This window comes from Sitophilus oryzae, unplaced genomic scaffold (assembly GCF_002938485.1).
Source record: "Sitophilus oryzae breed Bouriz unplaced genomic scaffold, Soryzae_2.0 scaffold_1498_pilon_pilon, whole genome shotgun sequence".
Lineage (NCBI taxonomy): Eukaryota > Metazoa > Arthropoda > Insecta > Coleoptera > Curculionidae > Sitophilus > Sitophilus oryzae.
The window spans coordinates 527,311-546,238 of NW_022146167.1; the positions used below are offsets into that span (position 1 = coordinate 527,311).

Below are 18,928 nucleotides of genomic sequence, written 5' to 3' on the forward strand. Positions count from 1 at the left end.
AATCTTTGCCACAATCATAACCATGCCACAACCACAACCTGGCAACAACAAATTATCTGAATTTGCAAGCATTTTGCAAGTGCTGGGTTAACGCTGGCTGAATGCTGTAAAGGCAAGTGGCCATATTTCAGAAGAAGAAGAAGATCATATGAATGTCAAAGTCAAGTGTCAAATCAGACAAATAGGTAATTGTAAATTGTTGTAATCAATTATTGTAAAGTGTAATTAGTTGGAATTAGTTTTTCAATTCTTCATATGGCGGGTCCCTGATTTCCGAATAATTGTTATTCTTGTGCTAGGTGCATACGACATTCATTACTGTTTTGCTAAAGTTTCTCTACGGGTGTATATGTAAATAAACACTTGGCGGTAATAATATTATTACTTTAATTGGCCGAATTGTATTGGCTGACTCCTATTGTTACACTGATTAACAAACAATTCCATCATTGAAGTGATGGAACATATTAAGACGCCAAAGGTATATTCTAATAACCAGTCTTGTGTTTTTCTCTTTTATTCAATTTTAGGTAGAAAATGTTCGTATGCTAGACAGATATTCTAAAGCTTCTTCTCAGGGAACATTGTATTTAACTGCGACACACTTAATTTTCGTAGATCCTGAAGCTAAAAAGGAAACATGGGTGAGTAATATTGCTACATTCTTAAGAATGCTAAATGGCATAAAAAATCAATTTTCCTGTTTAATTTATTTTTTGTTAATAAGCATGTATCCTTAAAACTGTATTATTAATCTAGATTTTACACATGCATATTGCCAGTCTGGAAAAATTACCATTAACAACTACAGGATCACCATTACTCATAAGAACCAAAACATTTCTTTCGAGTACATTTGTAATCCCAAGAGAAAGGGATTGCCATGATATTTATCTCACTTTGCAACAGCTGTCCCAGCCTAGCAATATTGAAGACTTGTATTGTTTCACTTATAAAGCTCCAATAGAAGAAATATCTAAAAATGTGGGATGGACATTTTTTGATTTTCAGTCAGAATACCAAAGAATGGGAGTTCCTAATGAACAGTGGTCTTTGTCTAATTTAAATGAAGACTATGAGGTATATTAGCTCTTAGTTCTATAATAATAGGTATGAGGTATTGATGAATTGGATAAAATTAATTAGTGTATATTACAAATATAATTTTTTATATTTTTAGTTGTGTGATACATATCCAAAACATCTATTTGTTCCATATTCCGCTACAAAAAAAACTTTAAGAGGCAGTTCTGGTTTCCGTTCAAAAGGCCGTTTACCAGTATTAAGTTATCTGCATAATAATAAATCCAGTATTAGTCGTTGTAGTCAGCCACTTTCTGGATTTAGTGCCAGATGTGATGAAGATGAATGCATGCTTAATCATATCTTGAAAACGAATCCCAACTCCAATTATATGTATGTGGTTGATACTAGGCCAAAAGTATGATATATATTTAATATATCTCTTAAAAGTTCTAATTTAACTGTGGTGTTTAGATCAATGCAATGGCAAACAGGGCTACTGGAAAGGGTTATGAAAATGAAGCATTCTATGAAAATATTAAATTCCAATTTTTGGGTATAGAGAATATTCATGTAATGAGGAACAGTATGTTAAAAATAGTTGAAAGTATGACAGTGTATTTAGTAAAATGGAAATATATAAACATATTTAACATAATATTTTAGCTTGTGAACAGAAGAATCCTACAATGAATAGTTTTTTGAGTGGTCTCGAATCGAGTGGTTGGTTGAGACACATTAAATCTATATTAGATACTTCACTTTTTATTGCTGAGGCACTTCAAGAAGGAATTAGTGTAGTTGTTCATTGTTCTGATGGCTGGGACCGTACAGCCCAAGTTTGCTCGCTTGCATCTTTACTGTTAGATCCACACTACCGAACAATATCTGGTTATCAGGTAAAAAATTATTTTAAATGCTTGTTTTTTACAAGAAAAGGAATAACTGTATTTAATTTAAAGGCTCTTATTGAAAAAGACTGGCTAGCATTTGGACATAAATTCTCTGAACGTTGTGGACATATACAGAGTGACAGCAAAGAAATATCACCTGTATTTACACAACTGTTAGATGCCACATGGCAATTGATGCAACAGTTTCCTTGTACATTCCAATTTAACGAGACATTCTTGTTGACTATTCATGATCATGTTCACTCTTGCCAATTTGGAACGTTCATTGGTAATTGTGAAAAGGACAGAGTTGACTTAAGGTGATCATTTACCCTCGCCAAAAATTGATTGTAATAAAACAGCTTTTGATAAAAAAATATTTACCTATTACATCAATACTAAAAACATGTTTGAACATAAAATTTTTTGGTCATATTGTTTCTGTATTTTAGATTAATATTCTAGATTTTCAGGCTTTCAGAGAGGACATACTCTTTATGGGGATATATGGCTAATCATCTTGATGAATATATAAATCCACTCTATGATGTTAAAGACAGTCCAAAAGTTCTTATTCCTCAATTGATACCACAAAATATAAGGTAATTTTACTACAACCCTAAATTACTTTTTTCTATAAGATACTTTTTGTAGATTTTGGAGAGGAATGTATTACAGATTTGAAAGTGGTGTGCATCCCAGAGAGTCTATGGCAGATTTATTGCTGGCAACATCAGATCATTCTTTTTCCTTAGATGACCATGTAAAATACTTAACAAAGGTTATTTTAGTGAAACTATGCTATATGAGGATTTTTAACTTGATATTTTATAGAGAATAACGTCAGTAAGAAATCTCATATCTAGAACGATGGAAAAAAAGAAGTCAAAACCCAAAAAGGAGCAGTTGTGTAATAATGTTCATTTAGACAACAAACTGGCATATCAGAAATCTTCCAAAAAACTTGAGTCTTCAGATCATGATCATCCCTTAAAAGGTAACATGTAGGGATGGGCTGTAATGATTTTACCTATCAAATTGATAGGTAAAATCTGAGATAACTTATTGATAGTATCAATAAGTTATCTCAGATAAACTATCTATATTATTGTTATTAATATATATTGATAATCATAGATAAATTGATAAAAATCCCATCCCTAGTAACATGTTTTTTTTTTAAATAAAATAAATTAAAAACTATACAGCTGTATATTAAGAAATTGTATTAAACACAGAAAGCAGCAGTCAGGCCGAAAATGTTCCAAAAATGGATGAACTTTCGAAGGAATTTGATTCAGTAGCAATTGACTGGAAGGCATTGAGAAATATAAACGAGTGCAGTTGTTCTTCTGCATTTGATCATCTCAGTAAAAAGGTATAAAATTATTTAAACATATATTTGAAGCTAAAATATATTTTCTTTTTAAACAGAACCATTGTCGGAAATGTGGCGAAATTTTCTGTGTAAGATGCATTAGTAAACAGGCAGTGCTGCCTGGCCATAATACACATAAAGCTGTACCGGTATGTAAGCCGTGTTTTGACATTTTGGGCAACAGTATCGACTCTTAAATTGAAAAGATGAAATATATAATATTAAGAGTATGCATACACTTATAAACGTATCCAATTATATGTTAAATATAATTCTCCTTTAATGTATGTCTTCAGAAAAAATATATATGCAATTTGCACACATTCAGAGATTAGGATATTCTGTGATTCTTGCAGTAGGTGTCTTATTTCAAGGGCTTAGATTATTTGCTATGGTAATTTATATAAGTTATTAATGTTTTGATGAAAAAATTATAGAGAAAAAATATAGAACACAGCTAGTCTGAAAAATATATTTCAAAATTTTTATTTTTTTAAATTAATCATTATTTGTTATTTTATAATCAAAATAAAATCAACAGTGTAATAAGTGCTTTATTTATCTATTTACAAAAGAATATACTACTTTTTTTTGGACGGGCCTCCTAAATCAACCAATTCTTGTTGTAATGCTTTTAATTGGCTATCAGGTACATATCTCGCTTTATCATGGTATTCATCATGGACAGCAACATCTATGGTAACACCAGCAGGTGTACTAGCTTCTATAACTCGAAGTAATAAAGGAAGCTAAAAATTACTAGTTAAAATCAAACTACAATATACATACAATAATTAATTCTTATTATGAATTGAATTCTTTTTGGATCATTATACAGGCTATACTTTTTGTTAGGTATAAGAAAATATGAAATATACCTGAACAGTGGATATATCAGTTACTTGTATAACTCTTTCATATGTCTTAAGTTCATACTGGCCATCAACAACCTCACTTTGCGGTTTATAAGTTGTAATTTTCATAACTTGAGCTGGGACTGCCCATGCATCTTCCACATTAATATCCATGTTATTAATAATGTTATGTAAGTATTTTTGATAATTTTCTAGTACGGGATAATCATATCCTCTGACTTGGATATTTAACGCCTCATATAAAGGAATTTTTGGTTTCAATGCCTGCAAAATTAGAATTAAAATTTATTTACTATTGTTGTACACAGACACACGTCTAAATAATCTGGTTCATACAAGCTGTTGCTATATTTTCTAAGGCATTTTAAGTTATGTGTTAATTTTAAAGATTTTCTTAAAGTATTCATTTTTAAACTAGAATATTATTAAATTTTATTTAATTGGTTAAGTAGTATATTAGTTTAATGGCCACAGCTGCCAGGGCTATCCGGCCGGGTGGTAGAATTAATTACCTACGGTTGAGTGTGAACAATATCTTCTTCTTCTTCGCACCTTTTTCCTAATGGCAGATGGCCAGCTAAACTTTAAAGATTAGTAGGAATGGGCATGTGGCGTGGTCATAGTAATAAAGAAGAAGTTATGGGCTGATCACTGATTACTTTTTTACGTAGTGGCATGTCGGATAATCCTGGAGCTGTGGCCGTAATTGTATACTTGTGATGTATTCTACGGAAGTAACAGAAAACAACAGTTTTTTGCACGGTTTGTGAAACATAGAAGACATATACAGATTCGTGAAATCATGACTATTTAAGATTTTGTTTATTTTTTCCATTGTTTATTTTTTGTGTACATATCAAAGTTTGGGCACCTCTGGCAGAAATGTACTTAAACTTCGGAAAAAAGAGGAATAGGCCGGATAGTCCTAGTAGGTTAGGCTTTTAAATCGATTAAAAAAAGAAGAGGAATGTCCTTCTTCTTTTTTAATTAATTTAAGTAAATTAACTATAAATTTTATTAAAAACACAATTAAATCGTATACTAACAATGAAAATGTAGTATCCCAGTCGATCGCAGTGCCTCTGCTGTCAAACCGAGGAAGCTGCTTAAAAGTGGGGACAGAAATTTCAAATTTGCCCATTGCCGATAAATCTCCTTTTTTAAGCCCTCCATAGATAATACAAATTGTCATAATAAAATATTTTGACAGGAACAAAATCAATCAAAAATAAACATAACCTAACATAAATGTAAACAAGTTTTAATTTGTTATCAAAAATATATTTATTAACAGGAAAATACATTTAAATAATAATTAATGGAGAACCTAAAGCCAGCAATTTTGGTGAAAGATGATATATATATGAAGGAACTCTCTTCAGAAGAATTTAAAAGAATTTTGAATTCCTGGCTTGAAGAAAAAGGTGTTTTGTTAGACATGAAATCATATTTGAAGTTTCAAATGATTAATATGTTACGAAGTACAGTTATTGGAAATAATATATGTAAGAAACCAGTTTACTCGCTTGCTCAGCAAGCAGTTCATTTGATTGTTGCTGAATATTTATTACAAAATAAGTGCAATTTCACATTGTCTGTGTTCAATACAGAAGTTCAATTAACAAATATTTTACCAGAAGCAAAATTATTTAGGAGTGTTTCTACAGACAGTGAACATTCCAAAGTTTTTGATAAAGAAAATTTGGAAAATATATTAGAGTTAATAGGATTCCCTAAACAAACTGAACAGTTTTTAAATATTGTTGAAAACTATTTAAGTCATAACTGTTCATTATTAAGTTGCTTAGTGAATTTTTACAGTAATAATATAGTGGTGCCTAAAGAAAATAAACATGATTTAAGTTTTAATAGTGCAGATGATAATGATGTAGATGAATTCTTGACAAATATTTTTCAAATTATTCATACTTCTAAATCACAGCCCTCAACTCAAAAATATTTAAAGGAAAACATCAAGCATTGTTACAATTTAAAATTGAAATCATTTGAATCCCAATGTATTCAATTAGTTGATAAGTTTAAAAAAGAACTGGACCACAGAGCATCAAAAATTGATAAGCTTTATAATCAAAAAAGAAGTTTGGAAAAACAGTTTCAAAAATTGCAAGTCGAATACCAGATTTTAGAAGAAATAAACAAATTGTCAGTAGAGAAAATACCTAAAGAAAATATAATGCCTACTTTGTGTTCTTTTGATCATTGTAAAGAAGAATGTGAAAGGGCTATTGAACTTAATAATCAGTATCAGAAAGAAATTGAAGTGTTAAAAGATGAAAACAACTCTCAAAAAGCTGTAATTAATAAACTAACAACTCAGTGTACTGATTTACTAAAGGAAATTAATATTTGTCACGAAAAAATAAATTTTATGAATATTAAAATGTTGGAAGAAGAAGATGACCAAGATAATAAATACTTGTCCCCAGAAAATCTAAGTATAAGTTCTGATAGTTTTACTGATGATATTATATTACAAGCTAAAGAGAAATTAAGACAATTAGAAGAAGAGAGTGCACAGCTAGATGTAAAATACGACAGTTTTATTAATAAAAAAGTTTCCTGACTTTTTCTCTGAAGTTTTTTTTTGTTTTTCTTTTAATCATGTGTACATAGTTTACAAGTACAAAGAATACATGGAAAAGATTTTATTTGGAATTTGTATGTATTGTTAGTTGCCTGATCCTCGCCGTTAAGTGGGGAGTGGCCAGACAGTGGAATGTGAGTGGAATATTGACAGATTGACACTGACGTTCCTAAAGCAAATTTGAAAGAGAAAAATGATAAATTTCATTATTAATATTAATAATTTTTTCAAATTAATTTTGAATAAAACGTGAGTAATAAAGTGAGGCGTATTGTATACTTTTCTACAGGCCAGAAGCTGATGTTAGGTTAGCTACAAGATCTTTGGATAACGATGGAAAACACGACAGGTAAATAATGAATTTACTTTGTATGTGGGTGTTTATTTTAATTATTAAATTTCATAAAATAGGTCTACTATATAAAGTAATTTGAGTTAAGTAAATTATACTACTGTAGTGTTTCATCTGAAGATTAGTTTAGTTTGGTTTATTTACAAATTGCCATTATGCTAGTAATATATTAAAATTCTGGATTATAGGTAGGTTATGGAATTGATTAAGGTTCAAGAATTTAATATAGTTCATTTGTTATAAATTGATTTACAATAAGAAGAAAGGGAATAAATAGGAAAGATACTTTTATAGTAGTAGATAGATCAAACAATATAGGTACATTTCCATATTATTAAGTATATGGAATAGATAAACGTTATGTATAATGAGAGTAATAGAAATGTATAATAAGAGTAATAGAAAGTAAACTAATTCGATAAAATTAAATAAATTTAGGTAAAATAATTTAGAGGGTATAATACCGTATGATCGAGAAAAAACGGCGTCAGCGATGGCTATGAACTGAAGGTCGCTGTCATTTTATATGTAAATTTATATGGGAAATGTCATCGATCGTCATTTCCTAGTCAACTGGACGCCGTTTTTTTTTGGATCACACAGTATAATAATAGTTAAAAAAAGAACTGTAATTAATATGGGGTGTTTTGTTGTAGGTAGGTAGGTAAAAGACATTATTTATATAAAAGCAGGTAAAATGTATATTTTTATCCTAATGACTAATGATATACAATATGATCGAAAAAAAACTGCGTCAGCGATGGCTATGAAATGATCGCTGTTATTTTATATGGGAAATGTCATCGATCGTCATTTCCAAGCCAACTGGACGCCGTTTTTTTTTCGATCATACGGTACAATATTATGGAAAAGAAACGGTGTCAGCAATGGCTATGAAATTAACATTGCTGTCATTTTATATGTAAAATTTATGGGTGAAGTTATAGGTCATTGATTGTCATAGGGTATCTATAACAATTTATATCGAGAATCTCACGTTTTTTGCACATTCTTATTGTTAATCACTTTACTGTTAGTGTTCTTTAAGTCGTCCATAATTTAAATTCTTGTCTCTGGCTTAAACTTAAATTTTTAATATCCGGTTTCAAATATTAAAAACTAGAGATGAGCAGAAAATCGCAAACCGTGATTTAGTCGCAGTGATTGTAAATTCGCAATCGCAACCTGCGATACCTTTTCATTCTATGAAGTTTTTTTCGCGAAATTTTTTTTTGAAAATTCGAAATTTTTTGGAATTGTTTTTAGTTAAAAAACATAATTTCTTGATAATATGGCAACATAGGCATTAGTTTAAATTTACAAGAAAGAAAATCCAGAAAAGATCGAGTGGTTCTCAAAATGTTAGCAAAAAATATTTTTTTTGGAATTTTTTAAAGTAAGATAACTCCGTTATTTTGGACTTATTTGAAAAACGATAAAGAGAAAATATGTTTTTTTGTCGAGATCTACCACCCCGTAAAATACTTTCACTTATTTATGGGACACCCTGTATAGATCGCAAAATCACATTCGCAGTTACAATTCGCAATTGAAGTAATATTTGTCTAGCAACTGAATCGCAGTCCGGGCCCCGCCATCTTTATGAAGCCTTGGAAAATACTTATGCTTATGTGTAGTTGCAGCAGAATAATTTATTAGTTTAAATTTTCATAATTATATATTATTTTTTACATAATAATATTTTAATATAGTTTTAGATTTATAATACCGGGTGCGTGTCAAAAGTGGCTCACCCCTATAACTATTTTATTTCCTTAGATAAAAAACGAGATTTGGTATGTTAGTATATTACATAAATTAGAATTGATTGACGTATTCAATTGTTTTTGGACACTTTCTGTTTCATCGGAAATGACTACAACTTTTGATTTTTAAATGGCACCCCCGGTATATTTTTACTATTTTTACTTTATTCTATAGAAAATGACACTCTGAATAGAATGACATATCATATGTCAACTTTTGAAACATCTAGAGTGCTATGGATGTGTTAAAAGCACTAATAATTTTTAATCAAGGAGCCTTGGAAAAATAGATTTGAGCGTCTAATGATTTTCGTGTCTTGTCCGGGCCCGTTATAAGATGCCCAAATCGTATTTTTAATCATATCTCAACTTTTTCAAATGGAACGAGGGTGACTCATTAGCATATTTGGAAAAAGCATTTTTTACGAATAATTTGATACCACACACTTGGTATTTCAAGTCAAATTTTCGTTACGAACCACAAGTTATAATTTCAAATAAACCATATGCGAAAATGTAAAAAGTTGACATATGATATTATATTCAGAGTGGCATTTTCTATCGAATAAAGTAAAAAATTCCGGGGGTGCCACTTAAAAATCAAAAGTTATAGTCATTTCCGGTGAAACAAGAAGTAACCGAAAACAATTGAATATTTCAATCAGTCCTAATTTATGTCATATACTAACATACCAAATCTCGTTTTTTTATCTGAAAAAAATAAAAATGCTATAGGGGTGAGCCACTTTTGAGACGTACCCGGTATATTCACAGACTATTTTTACAGACAAATTTAGTTTGTGATATATTAGATGGATTGAAAATTTTTGTTTTCGGTTGTGACTAATTATAGTTGCTCTCAGGTATAATAATTTTATCCGCTATTATACCATATGATCGAAAAAACGGCGTCAGCGATGGCTATGAAATGAAGATCGCTGTCATTTTATATGTAAATTTATATGCCAACTGGACTTACAACCTATTTAAATAATACGAATACGATTGTTGTAATGTTAATAAAAAAACTTTTTCCTCTTGTAAAAACGATCCGGTAGATATGAAAGATGTAGATATAAAAATACAGATGATACTAAAAAGTAAATACCGTTTTAAAAAGAATTTTGTTTTTATTAATGCGACTGACGTAATTAGTATTTTCTAGATTTTGTTGGAGACTTTGCCTCCAGTAACAACCTTGTTAGTTGAGGGCTCACGTTACGGCGATTTTTCATATTAATATCCTTTCTTCGTTTACTTCTTGTTCTCTCCTTTCATAACTACCCTCCGCTCGGCAACTACGAACCGACTCCCTGAAAAATAAGTCATTTCCCGACGCTTCTCGGAAAAATCAATAGTCGTTTAAGGTCTCTGCGCCTGATTCGAGGGAAAATTGCCCCTAGTCTAGCTTTTCCAGCGCCGAAAGAACGTCGAATTGTCGGTGCGAGAAAAACTATTTTTCTTGTTCTATTCTCGTCCAGATATTCTCTCTCGGTTTTTAAAAAAACGACCCTTCAGGACCTCCAAGTGTGTAGAACAGGACGATTATGGACGTAAAAGTATACTGGGTGTAATCTTTAAATGAAGAAGAAAGTTTGTGGGCTGCTTATTCTTCGGTCGCTAGCCTAATGTGGAATCAATACTGCCGTTTGGGTAAGTGGTAGTCGGCCATGAAGAGGCCGTATAACTGACCTGTGTGGTGAGATGGAACTAGGTAACAGGTCTTTTTTCTTGTAGTCGCTGTGGTTTTTTGGTTTAAATAATTGTATAGGGTGAGTCAACGATAGAGTAAAGTCCATTATCTCTTTGTTTCGAGGTTTACAAAAAAATATTAAATATAAAAGTTATAGGGACGGTTAAGATACACATTTTAAAATTGTTATAGAGCATACAGGGTATAGAGCATACTATTTTTTATTTTATTTTTAGATTCTGCGTAAAATTCCATAACTTTTTTATATATAATGTTATATACCCAGAATTAATAGTTTTTGTAATATTTAAATTTGTTTAAACAAATGTTAGATTGTGGTGTGATAAAAAATTGTCAGTGATGATATTGTTTCTGAAGTTGGACAACTAAAATTTGGTAGGAGAATTTTATAGATATATAGAAAAAGACCTATGTAAAGATATTTTAGTTAGATGCTACAGGGTGTTCAAAATATATTTATGAATTTCAACTACTTAAAATTAAGAAATTTCAAATTTTTTAAAGGGTACACCCTATATATTATCATTTTTTCTTAGAGATTTTACAAAACTCTTCAACTTTTATTAAGTATGTCATATACCTATTTTTAATAGTTTGCGATTTATTCCATTTTTTTCTATTTTTACCCATATTTTTAATACAAAAAATAATAATTATCAAAATGTCTTGTCTGTTAAGCATGTTAAGAACAAAATTTGAAGTTTAGTTTAATTTGTTTTAATAAGTATAAATGGTAGAGATAATAGTTACAGATTTTCCTGAAATGAATTAGTCAATGTGACTGATATACACGAACAAGCCAAGAAAAACATATTTTTTAGTTCAGTACTATATATTATATGATACTTTGCTAAGGAGTATAAGAATAGATGTAGATTATCTAGAAAACATCTTCAGTGTGTAATGGGACGGTTTCACAGCAGTAGTAATATTGGCTTTACCAAATGAATTATAAACGAGAATTACTACGAGAAAAAAACTTTACTGTATGTCAAAGAAAATTCTTATACGGTATTCTTCAACAATTCGGTAATCTAGTATTACCTTAATCTGTTGCTATTCCCCCCGACGGAAAATCCAATGCCAAGTGTCTCTTTCATAATATAGAAATACACCAAGAAATTCACGACTGCGATTTTAGTTTATTTGAGTAAAGCTAATTAACTTTAACTAATACCAGCAGTTGTAACTAATTATTAAGCTAGTTGTTAAAGATAAGTAATAAATGGTTTGTCTAGTCATGGCAACTATGATTTTATAGGGTAATTGTATTAAAAATATGGGTAAAAATAGAAAAAATTGAAATAAATCGCAAACTATTAAAAATAGGTATATGACAAACTTAATAAAAGTTGAAGAGTTTTGTAAAATCTATCAGAAAAAATGATAATAAATAGGGTGTCCCATTTAAAAAAATTGGGATCTTTTAATTTAATAAGTAGTTTAAATTCATAAATATATTTGTGTATATACTTATTCATAAATAAGTAGTTTAAATTCATAAATATATTTTGAACACCCTGTATCATTTAACTAAAATATCTCTACATATATGTTCATAAAACACTCCCACCAAATTTTGGTACTTCAGAAACAATGGCACCACTGACAATTTTTTACCACACTGCAATTTAACATTTGTTTAAACAAATTAAAATATTACAAAAACTATTAATTTTAGGTATATAACATTATATATAAAAAAAATATGGAATTTTACACATAATCTAAAAATAAAATAAAAAATAGAATATTGCTTTTAAAAAAACATATGTCATATCCGCCACACTTTTTTGAAGCACCTTGTATATTCTATAATCATTTTAAAATGTGTATCTTAACCTTCCCTATAACTTTTATATTTAAAATTTTTCTGTAAACCTCGAAACAAATGAGATAACGAACATAACTCTATCGTTGACTCGCCCTGTACATGTAGGTAGTGCCAAGTTGCCCAAGCCTAATTTTACTTATAAAAAAACGAATTATTTTTGTGTAATTTTAAGGGACAAAGGCATCTTTGATTATTAAATCCACCAATGACACATATTTATTTGATTACATTAATTAGGTAATAATTATGCTAATAATAAAAAAATTGGCGCCGGGAGGCACGTATAGCCGCCCATACTAAAATATGTTAATATCTCGAAAACTGCGACTTTGACTGATTTTGATGTTATCACAAATTTTCTTGCAAATATTATTCCTAATCTTAATTTGAAAACCGCGTTTCGCTAGCTACTGTAATTTTGGAGTTACGATTTTTTTAAATTTTTAACCCCCTCTCATAAGAAGAATAAATCAAGAATATTTTTAGCTGACCATACCCATTGGTATGGTCAGCTAAAAATATTCTTGATTTAATAACGTGGTAAAGTATGAAAACAATTAATCTACTAAGACGGTATCATAAGATTCTTACAATTCAGTGAGCAGAAAATTTAATATAAAAATAGTCATATTTCAGAAAACACTGATTATAGTATTTTTGAAGTGGATGGGGAATTATATGACACTATAATAAATAATTAGAGCAACAATAAATTGGGCAAAAATATATCTTAAGCATTCTAGATTACAGTTGAGGGTTGGAACCTTTGGTGTTACACAGCAAAATAAAAACACTAAATCACCACAATATACCAAAACACTTTTACTTTTACACTGGACGCGCGTTTCGCTAACCATGTTAGCATCATCAGCAGATGATTATAAACTAAAGTACAATCTACAAGTTGAGCGTTTATATACTCTCTCAGTGGGCACCGAGTGGGCGTGGCAAAATCTAGCCAACCGAGTCAGAGCCAAAGACATCTAAATAAAAGGAGACGAAACAATTTACATTTTACCGCGATCACGAACCGTGTTGCACAAAAATCGATGATGCCAATTTTAAGTGACCGTTGGTAGATTTCGGCTGATTACGGTTTGAGTTCTAAATGCTATTGTCATTACAAGGTCATTAGACTAAATATTTGTGTAGATATATAATTTTAATTATAATACATTAATTATACTAGGATTATACCTTTGAAATTATTATTAGTTTTCTAATTAAATTATATTAAAATTACGATTAAAATATATTAGGGAAATTACTAAAACAATCCGGCATCGCTACGGATTAATTTTTACTACGAATTGTCGGAATCTGTAGGAATTACGCTGACATTTGACGTATTCATTCAACTTTTGTCCAACGGAGCATTGTTGCGAGTTTTCTGCGACCGTTGGAAGTGTTTGTGGATTTCGGACAACTTTCGAATAATTATTAGTGTTTATTGCAAAGAAAACTATTTAAAGTAGTTTTTTAACTATCTACAATGGTTCGCCAGTGCATAGTTTGTGAAAGGTGGACTATTCTAACTCCTGATTGATATTTGGACGGTAAGTGTTATTACATTTTTTTACCTTTAGCAATGCCTTTACAGTAGCGTATCTAAGTACTTTTAGTTATAAGTAGATTATTACAAAAATACGTATATTTTCTTATTTGCTGGCGTTTTTGATTGTGAAATTAGACTTATCCTCAGTTAGACCTCAGGCAAAACCTTGGCAAAACCGATCTACGTTTTAAGTCAATTATTTTAAGTATTTGTCCATTTCGCTGTTACAGTTGGTGGTAAAAAATGCTCAGGGGTAATACTGGCTGTTCTCAACTTAACATTTAAAAACCTTTTTTATATTATATATCTAAGTACCAACTAACATTCGAAACCGCTATAAATATCTTAAAAATTGTGTATGTTATGGCTAATATCTGCTGAAATAAAACAGCTGTTGCTGTTATAGGTAGTTAATACCTGAAATTTGAACACGATTTGAACATCAAAATTATTCAGTTATATTCTATATTAACTATGTATCTATATGTATGCTAAATTAGTATGACAAAGTTAGCTAATGTTCAATTAAAGACATTTAATTTTTATAATTACTTTCGACTTTGGCTGGATAATTTCCACATTTCTCCCCCAATGTTGAAAGGAAACTGTTTTTGCAATCTAAATATTAATATTAATAAACTCTAGTTAACATTAGCAGGTTTTAGATATTAACCGTAACACATATGATTGATCTATTATTTATTTATTATAAAAAATTCTATAAGTAATTACATAATAGGTAAGGTTTAGATATAGGTATTCAAAATTCAAATTAAAAAAGTTAATAAAATAAATAAAATTATAATGATGCTTGAGTACTTAAAAAATATGCACTGTTTTGAATGATAATGCTAAGCCTTACTTCTGATAATTCTTTACTCTTTCATTTATGATATTTTTTTTTAGTTTTGGAACCCTTTACATTTTTACCCACATTTACCTATATACACACACACACACACACAATTCACAGTACATATCTGGTGTTTTAAATAGAGGAAAATAAACCTTGGAAAATTTTTCCTTTAGGTTAATTTTTCCTTTTTTTTACCAATATTTTTATTATTTTACATATATTATTAAATAGATTTATAATACTTAATATGTATGTGTTGCATATGTAACCAATAGTACTTTTGTAGCGTTCCTATAAATACTGAGCTTAGACAATGATCGATTTCACTCTTGAATTTGAAAAATCAAACTAACGTGTGTCCAAATTTGTTCTGATGATTTTGATAAGAGCAATATTATGATCGCCGAATTAACTGATCGAAGGCAAATAAGACCAAATTCTGAGCCTCAAATAGATAGTACCATTTTTGCTGGGGCTTTATCATACAGGTAAAAAGCAGTCAAATACATTTTAACAGTTAATAAATAAGTATTGTACTAATATTAGTATTTACTCTAGGTTTTCTTCTAGTTTGTACCGCCACCCAAAAAATGTTTTAGGTAAATGAACCTCCAGACCAGCTGAGGGACTAGAGAAGGTCCCTACCTAGTCCCGCGATTGGCAGTTTGGCTGGCCCCTCAAATTTGTAAGAACATTGATACATTTTATACATGTATTTTAATATTGATAATTAATTAAAATTCACAGGATTTTGCCTAAAATCATACAAGATAAACTAGCCCTTCTCAAGAAGCCCTTCCCTCAAAACAACAGAAACGGCATTGGAAAAAGAAGTTGGAATTAACCAGTATGTGCTCTTTGTAAGTGTATTCTGGATGTTTGACTGACAAGGCTTAAAAGCTCTTGTATTTTTAACAGAATGGGAATATAGCTGTATTCATAACAAAGTAATATATATAATATAATAATAATATAAAATGCTAATGTTTATCTGTGTCGTCTCTACTGAAGTAACGACTTGCTCTAGAAAGTTGCTTTTTTTACTAAAAGATAGCTAATTGGCTCATCGCCGGATTTTTTATTTTTCATTTAATTAAAAAAAATAATAAGTATTTTTTTTTCCTGATGTCGTGGCGGATGCGCCAGGCTTCAACTAGTATGTAATATATTTTAAATGAAATACTCTCATTATAACTATTATTGTCAAGTAGTGTACTGTGCCTTATTGAATACAGGTGTACACCCTCTTGCGAAGTATTTACTTTTTAACATACAGGGTGTCACAATGTAAGTTTAATTTTGACATATCCAGGTATTTCTTTAAAAAAATAGAGACGCGAAATTTCGTAGACACAATTTTTGCGGTAAAAAATCTAAATACATTCTTAATCATACTTTTGACGTAACTATAGTAGACGGGATACTTTGACACATTGAGCTTTTTCAAAATAACATTTTTTCTGCTTTTGTTTGCCATCTTAATTATTTAAAAATTGACATCTCTATCTTTCTCGCAGAAAAGGGGACACTTTGTTTATGTCATTAGCAGTAATAGATTTCAAGGAAGCTGTTATAATATCTAATAGAACAATATAACGTAATATAACATTACTAATATCACTTTGTATCTTATTAATTAAGCACTTTATGGGTTTACTTCCCTATCTTAATTTTTATAAAAATACGAGACTTTATCGGTCGAATATCCAGAAACCCTGTATAATTAACATAGCTATCTTTTATTTTATATGTTTTGTCAAGGATATGTTATTTGGAATTATTTTCCACATTATAAGATCATAAACTACATAATTTTTGCCATAGTGTTGGTTTTTGTTTACATATATTTTCTATGAGTGAGCTTTTGTTTTGCACTAGAAAACATTCTCGCTTAATGATAAATTTAATACTATAGAAGGAAATTATTAGTATTTAGGAAAAAATTAAAAACGAAAATAGGTTTTATTGAAAAATTAATTATTAATGTTTTTTTGTTTGTTTACAGCATAGTAAGACAATCCTCATCTTCTGATCTCTCAATAGTTGGATATTTATTATCTCAAGAAAGTCGTCAAAGTATCAGAAAAAGGTAAAAATTACCTCTACATTATATACAAGGTGGTGCCTCTCCTACGACGCGGAGGCTCCAAAGAGAACGGTGGTTTTTATCGTTAATGTAATTTTGGGAGCATATGTAGGATAATGGAAAGCATTTTATAGAAATATCAAGAGTTCTGCGGGGTGTCCCCAAAAAAAGTTATGCATCAAAGTTTTTTTTTGTAATGGAACACCTATATATTAATTGATTTTCGGATTCTAGGAAAGAAATAAAGGTGAGTTTCATTAAAGAAGCATATGTCTAAAATGTAAGGCTTGTCATATTTCACATTTGGTGAAAATAATGAATAAACTTTAAATTTCAATAACAGCTACCTAGATGGAAATTTACTCATTGTATATTTAACCAAATTAAAATTTGACCTTAAGCATTCTATTAATTGATGAATGCACACTGCAATTAAAAGATCGGAATAGTATTCTGGGTGTTCAAATAAAAGGGAACTTGCTGTGTTCATTTCAAATAAAAGGGAATAAAATTACATTTTAGTCCAATAATGAAATTCACCTTTATTTTTCTCATAGAATCCGAAAATCAAATAATATATAAGGTGTCCCATTCCAAAAAACAAAACTTTGTTGTGTAACTTTTTTGGCGACACCCTGTAGAACTCCATATTTTAAAAAAACACATATTTTATCACATTTATATGTTTAAATGCTCTAAATTAACCTACATATACTCCCAAAATTTAATTTCAATACAAACTCTTTCTCCTTGGTAGCATTTAAGAGGCGCCACCCTGTATCTTAAGTAAAATTGTGCATAAGTTATTTTAATTTCAGAAAGAAGTATGTTAATGAGGCATTATAATGATATTATGTAGAAATTTAAGTCTTGTAAAAATTTGGAAACAAAGAAAATGAAAAATACATACTTTACAAATAGGTCTTAGAAGATTGAAAAATAAAATAATATCAATGCATCAGTTAATTGATTACTTAAAAGAAAAATCTTTGATAAGTGAATCAACTGAATTGACGATTCAGGTATGAATATAGGTATGCAGGGTGACATTTTAAAAACATAATGGTTATAAGTCAAAGGTTAGATGTGAGGATCCAAAAATATAAAAATCAAGTAAAATCGCTAAAAGCAATTTCTAATAATTGAAGCTGTATCTCTTACTGTTTCTGAGATCCCAGTGCTTGTAATTATTATCTTGGACACACTATTTTATGTATATATTTGAGTGGCGGGCGGAGGGGAACTATAATAATGTAAAGTTATCAGCCATTTAATAATTTAGTCCTGCAGCCATTATGTCAAAATCTGTCCCCAAGATTCATTAACAAGTTTTAAATTTAGTTCTGGTCTAATTTTGTGAATGATACACTAATCCATATGACAGTGGCATAAATACGATTAATGGAAGGTTCTAATTTCCATGACAAGGCCAGGGGCGCTATTCTGTACAATCGTCGGAATCGGTGAGTTACCGATAGCTATCGGTACGTATTTGCATATAGTAAATATGTGTTAATTGTTGTTGTCATAGTTACCGATCGGCCCTATGACAGATATCGCAAATTTGTACCGACAACTCTCGGTATCTCTACCGTGAGGTTGACAAGGGCACGGTAGAGATACCGATTTTCGTCGGTACAAATTTGCGATATCTGCCAAAGGGCCGATCGGTAGCTATGACAACAACAATCAACACGACGCTCATTGGCCGCACGTACCGATAGCTGTCGGTAACTTACCGATACCGACGATTGTACAGAATAGCGCCCCAGGTCTAAATTTTAAAACCCTTTAGTGAATTTGGATGTGTCTAAAAAAGACTAATAATATTATAGAGATATAACATTAATAGAGATAATATATGTTTTTTTAGGTTTCCTTAGCTGAACCAGTACAAAGTATTTTTGAAAGAATGTTAAAAGGACCTGCCACACAAAAATCCAATCTTCTGCTACTATCCTTTGCTTTAACATTGTCATTTTATTTGCCGA

The 18,928-nt window shown here is 30.1% G+C and overlaps 4 protein-coding genes and 1 long non-coding RNA gene across 14 annotated transcripts in view; 4 read left to right on the forward strand and 1 right to left on the reverse strand.

Moving 5' to 3' along the window:
* The first annotated feature begins 111 nt into the window (after positions 1 to 111).
* Positions 112 to 3,764, forward strand: LOC115877702 (myotubularin-related protein 6). The gene is made up of 12 exons (XM_030893971.1): positions 112 to 481; positions 531 to 644; positions 760 to 1,080; positions 1,181 to 1,441; positions 1,498 to 1,630; positions 1,690 to 1,922; positions 1,986 to 2,236; positions 2,390 to 2,518; positions 2,571 to 2,697; positions 2,751 to 2,913; positions 3,155 to 3,294; positions 3,351 to 3,764. The coding sequence occupies exons 1-12, from the start codon at positions 458 to 460 to the stop codon at positions 3,489 to 3,491; spliced, it is 2,037 nt and encodes a 678-aa protein (XP_030749831.1). The 5' UTR covers positions 112 to 457; the 3' UTR covers positions 3,492 to 3,764.
* Positions 3,765 to 3,830: 66 nt separating this feature from the next.
* On the reverse strand, positions 3,831 to 4,620 carry LOC115877703. The gene is made up of 3 exons (XM_030893972.1): positions 4,484 to 4,620; positions 4,173 to 4,433; positions 3,831 to 4,043 (listed from the first exon to the last, which is right to left on the reverse strand). Exons 1-3 carry the CDS (start codon positions 4,574 to 4,576, stop codon positions 3,876 to 3,878), a joined length of 522 nt encoding a protein of 173 aa, XP_030749832.1. The 5' UTR covers positions 4,577 to 4,620; the 3' UTR covers positions 3,831 to 3,875.
* A 798-nt stretch (positions 4,621 to 5,418) lies between these two features.
* Positions 5,419 to 6,753, forward strand: LOC115877777. Its single transcript, XM_030894091.1, has 2 exons — positions 5,419 to 6,385; positions 6,425 to 6,753. The coding sequence occupies exons 1-2, from the start codon at positions 5,488 to 5,490 to the stop codon at positions 6,751 to 6,753; spliced, it is 1,227 nt and encodes a 408-aa protein (XP_030749951.1). The 5' UTR covers positions 5,419 to 5,487.
* Positions 6,754 to 6,930: 177 nt separating this feature from the next.
* The window catches only part of LOC115877704 (protein Fe65 homolog), a 46,710-nt gene continuing 34,712 nt past the window's right edge, over positions 6,931 to 18,928 (forward strand). For 3 of the 5 annotated variants that reach the window (XM_030893973.1, XM_030893975.1, XM_030893977.1), the window contains exon 1: positions 6,932 to 7,123. Coding sequence is in view for 1 of the 5 variants with exons in the window: in XM_030893977.1 (XP_030749837.1) it covers positions 7,108 to 7,123 (16 nt within the window). In the remaining 4 variants the exon portion in view is untranslated. Of the gene's footprint in view, positions 7,124 to 10,269; positions 10,546 to 18,928 lie in introns of those variants that run through there. The other 2 variants (XM_030893976.1, XM_030893974.1) reach the window with 2 other exon arrangements.
* LOC115877707 lies at positions 13,420 to 18,885 on the forward strand. Of its 6 annotated transcripts, none has more exons than XR_004049387.1 (7): positions 13,420 to 14,248; positions 15,138 to 15,339; positions 15,410 to 15,536; positions 15,599 to 15,711; positions 16,857 to 16,940; positions 17,756 to 17,959; positions 18,811 to 18,885. It is a non-coding gene; the product is annotated as an uncharacterized LOC115877707 (long non-coding RNA). The 6 variants fall into 6 exon arrangements; XR_004049390.1 differs by having other exon boundaries at positions 13,420 to 13,996; positions 15,599 to 15,798; XR_004049385.1 differs by having other exon boundaries at positions 13,420 to 13,996.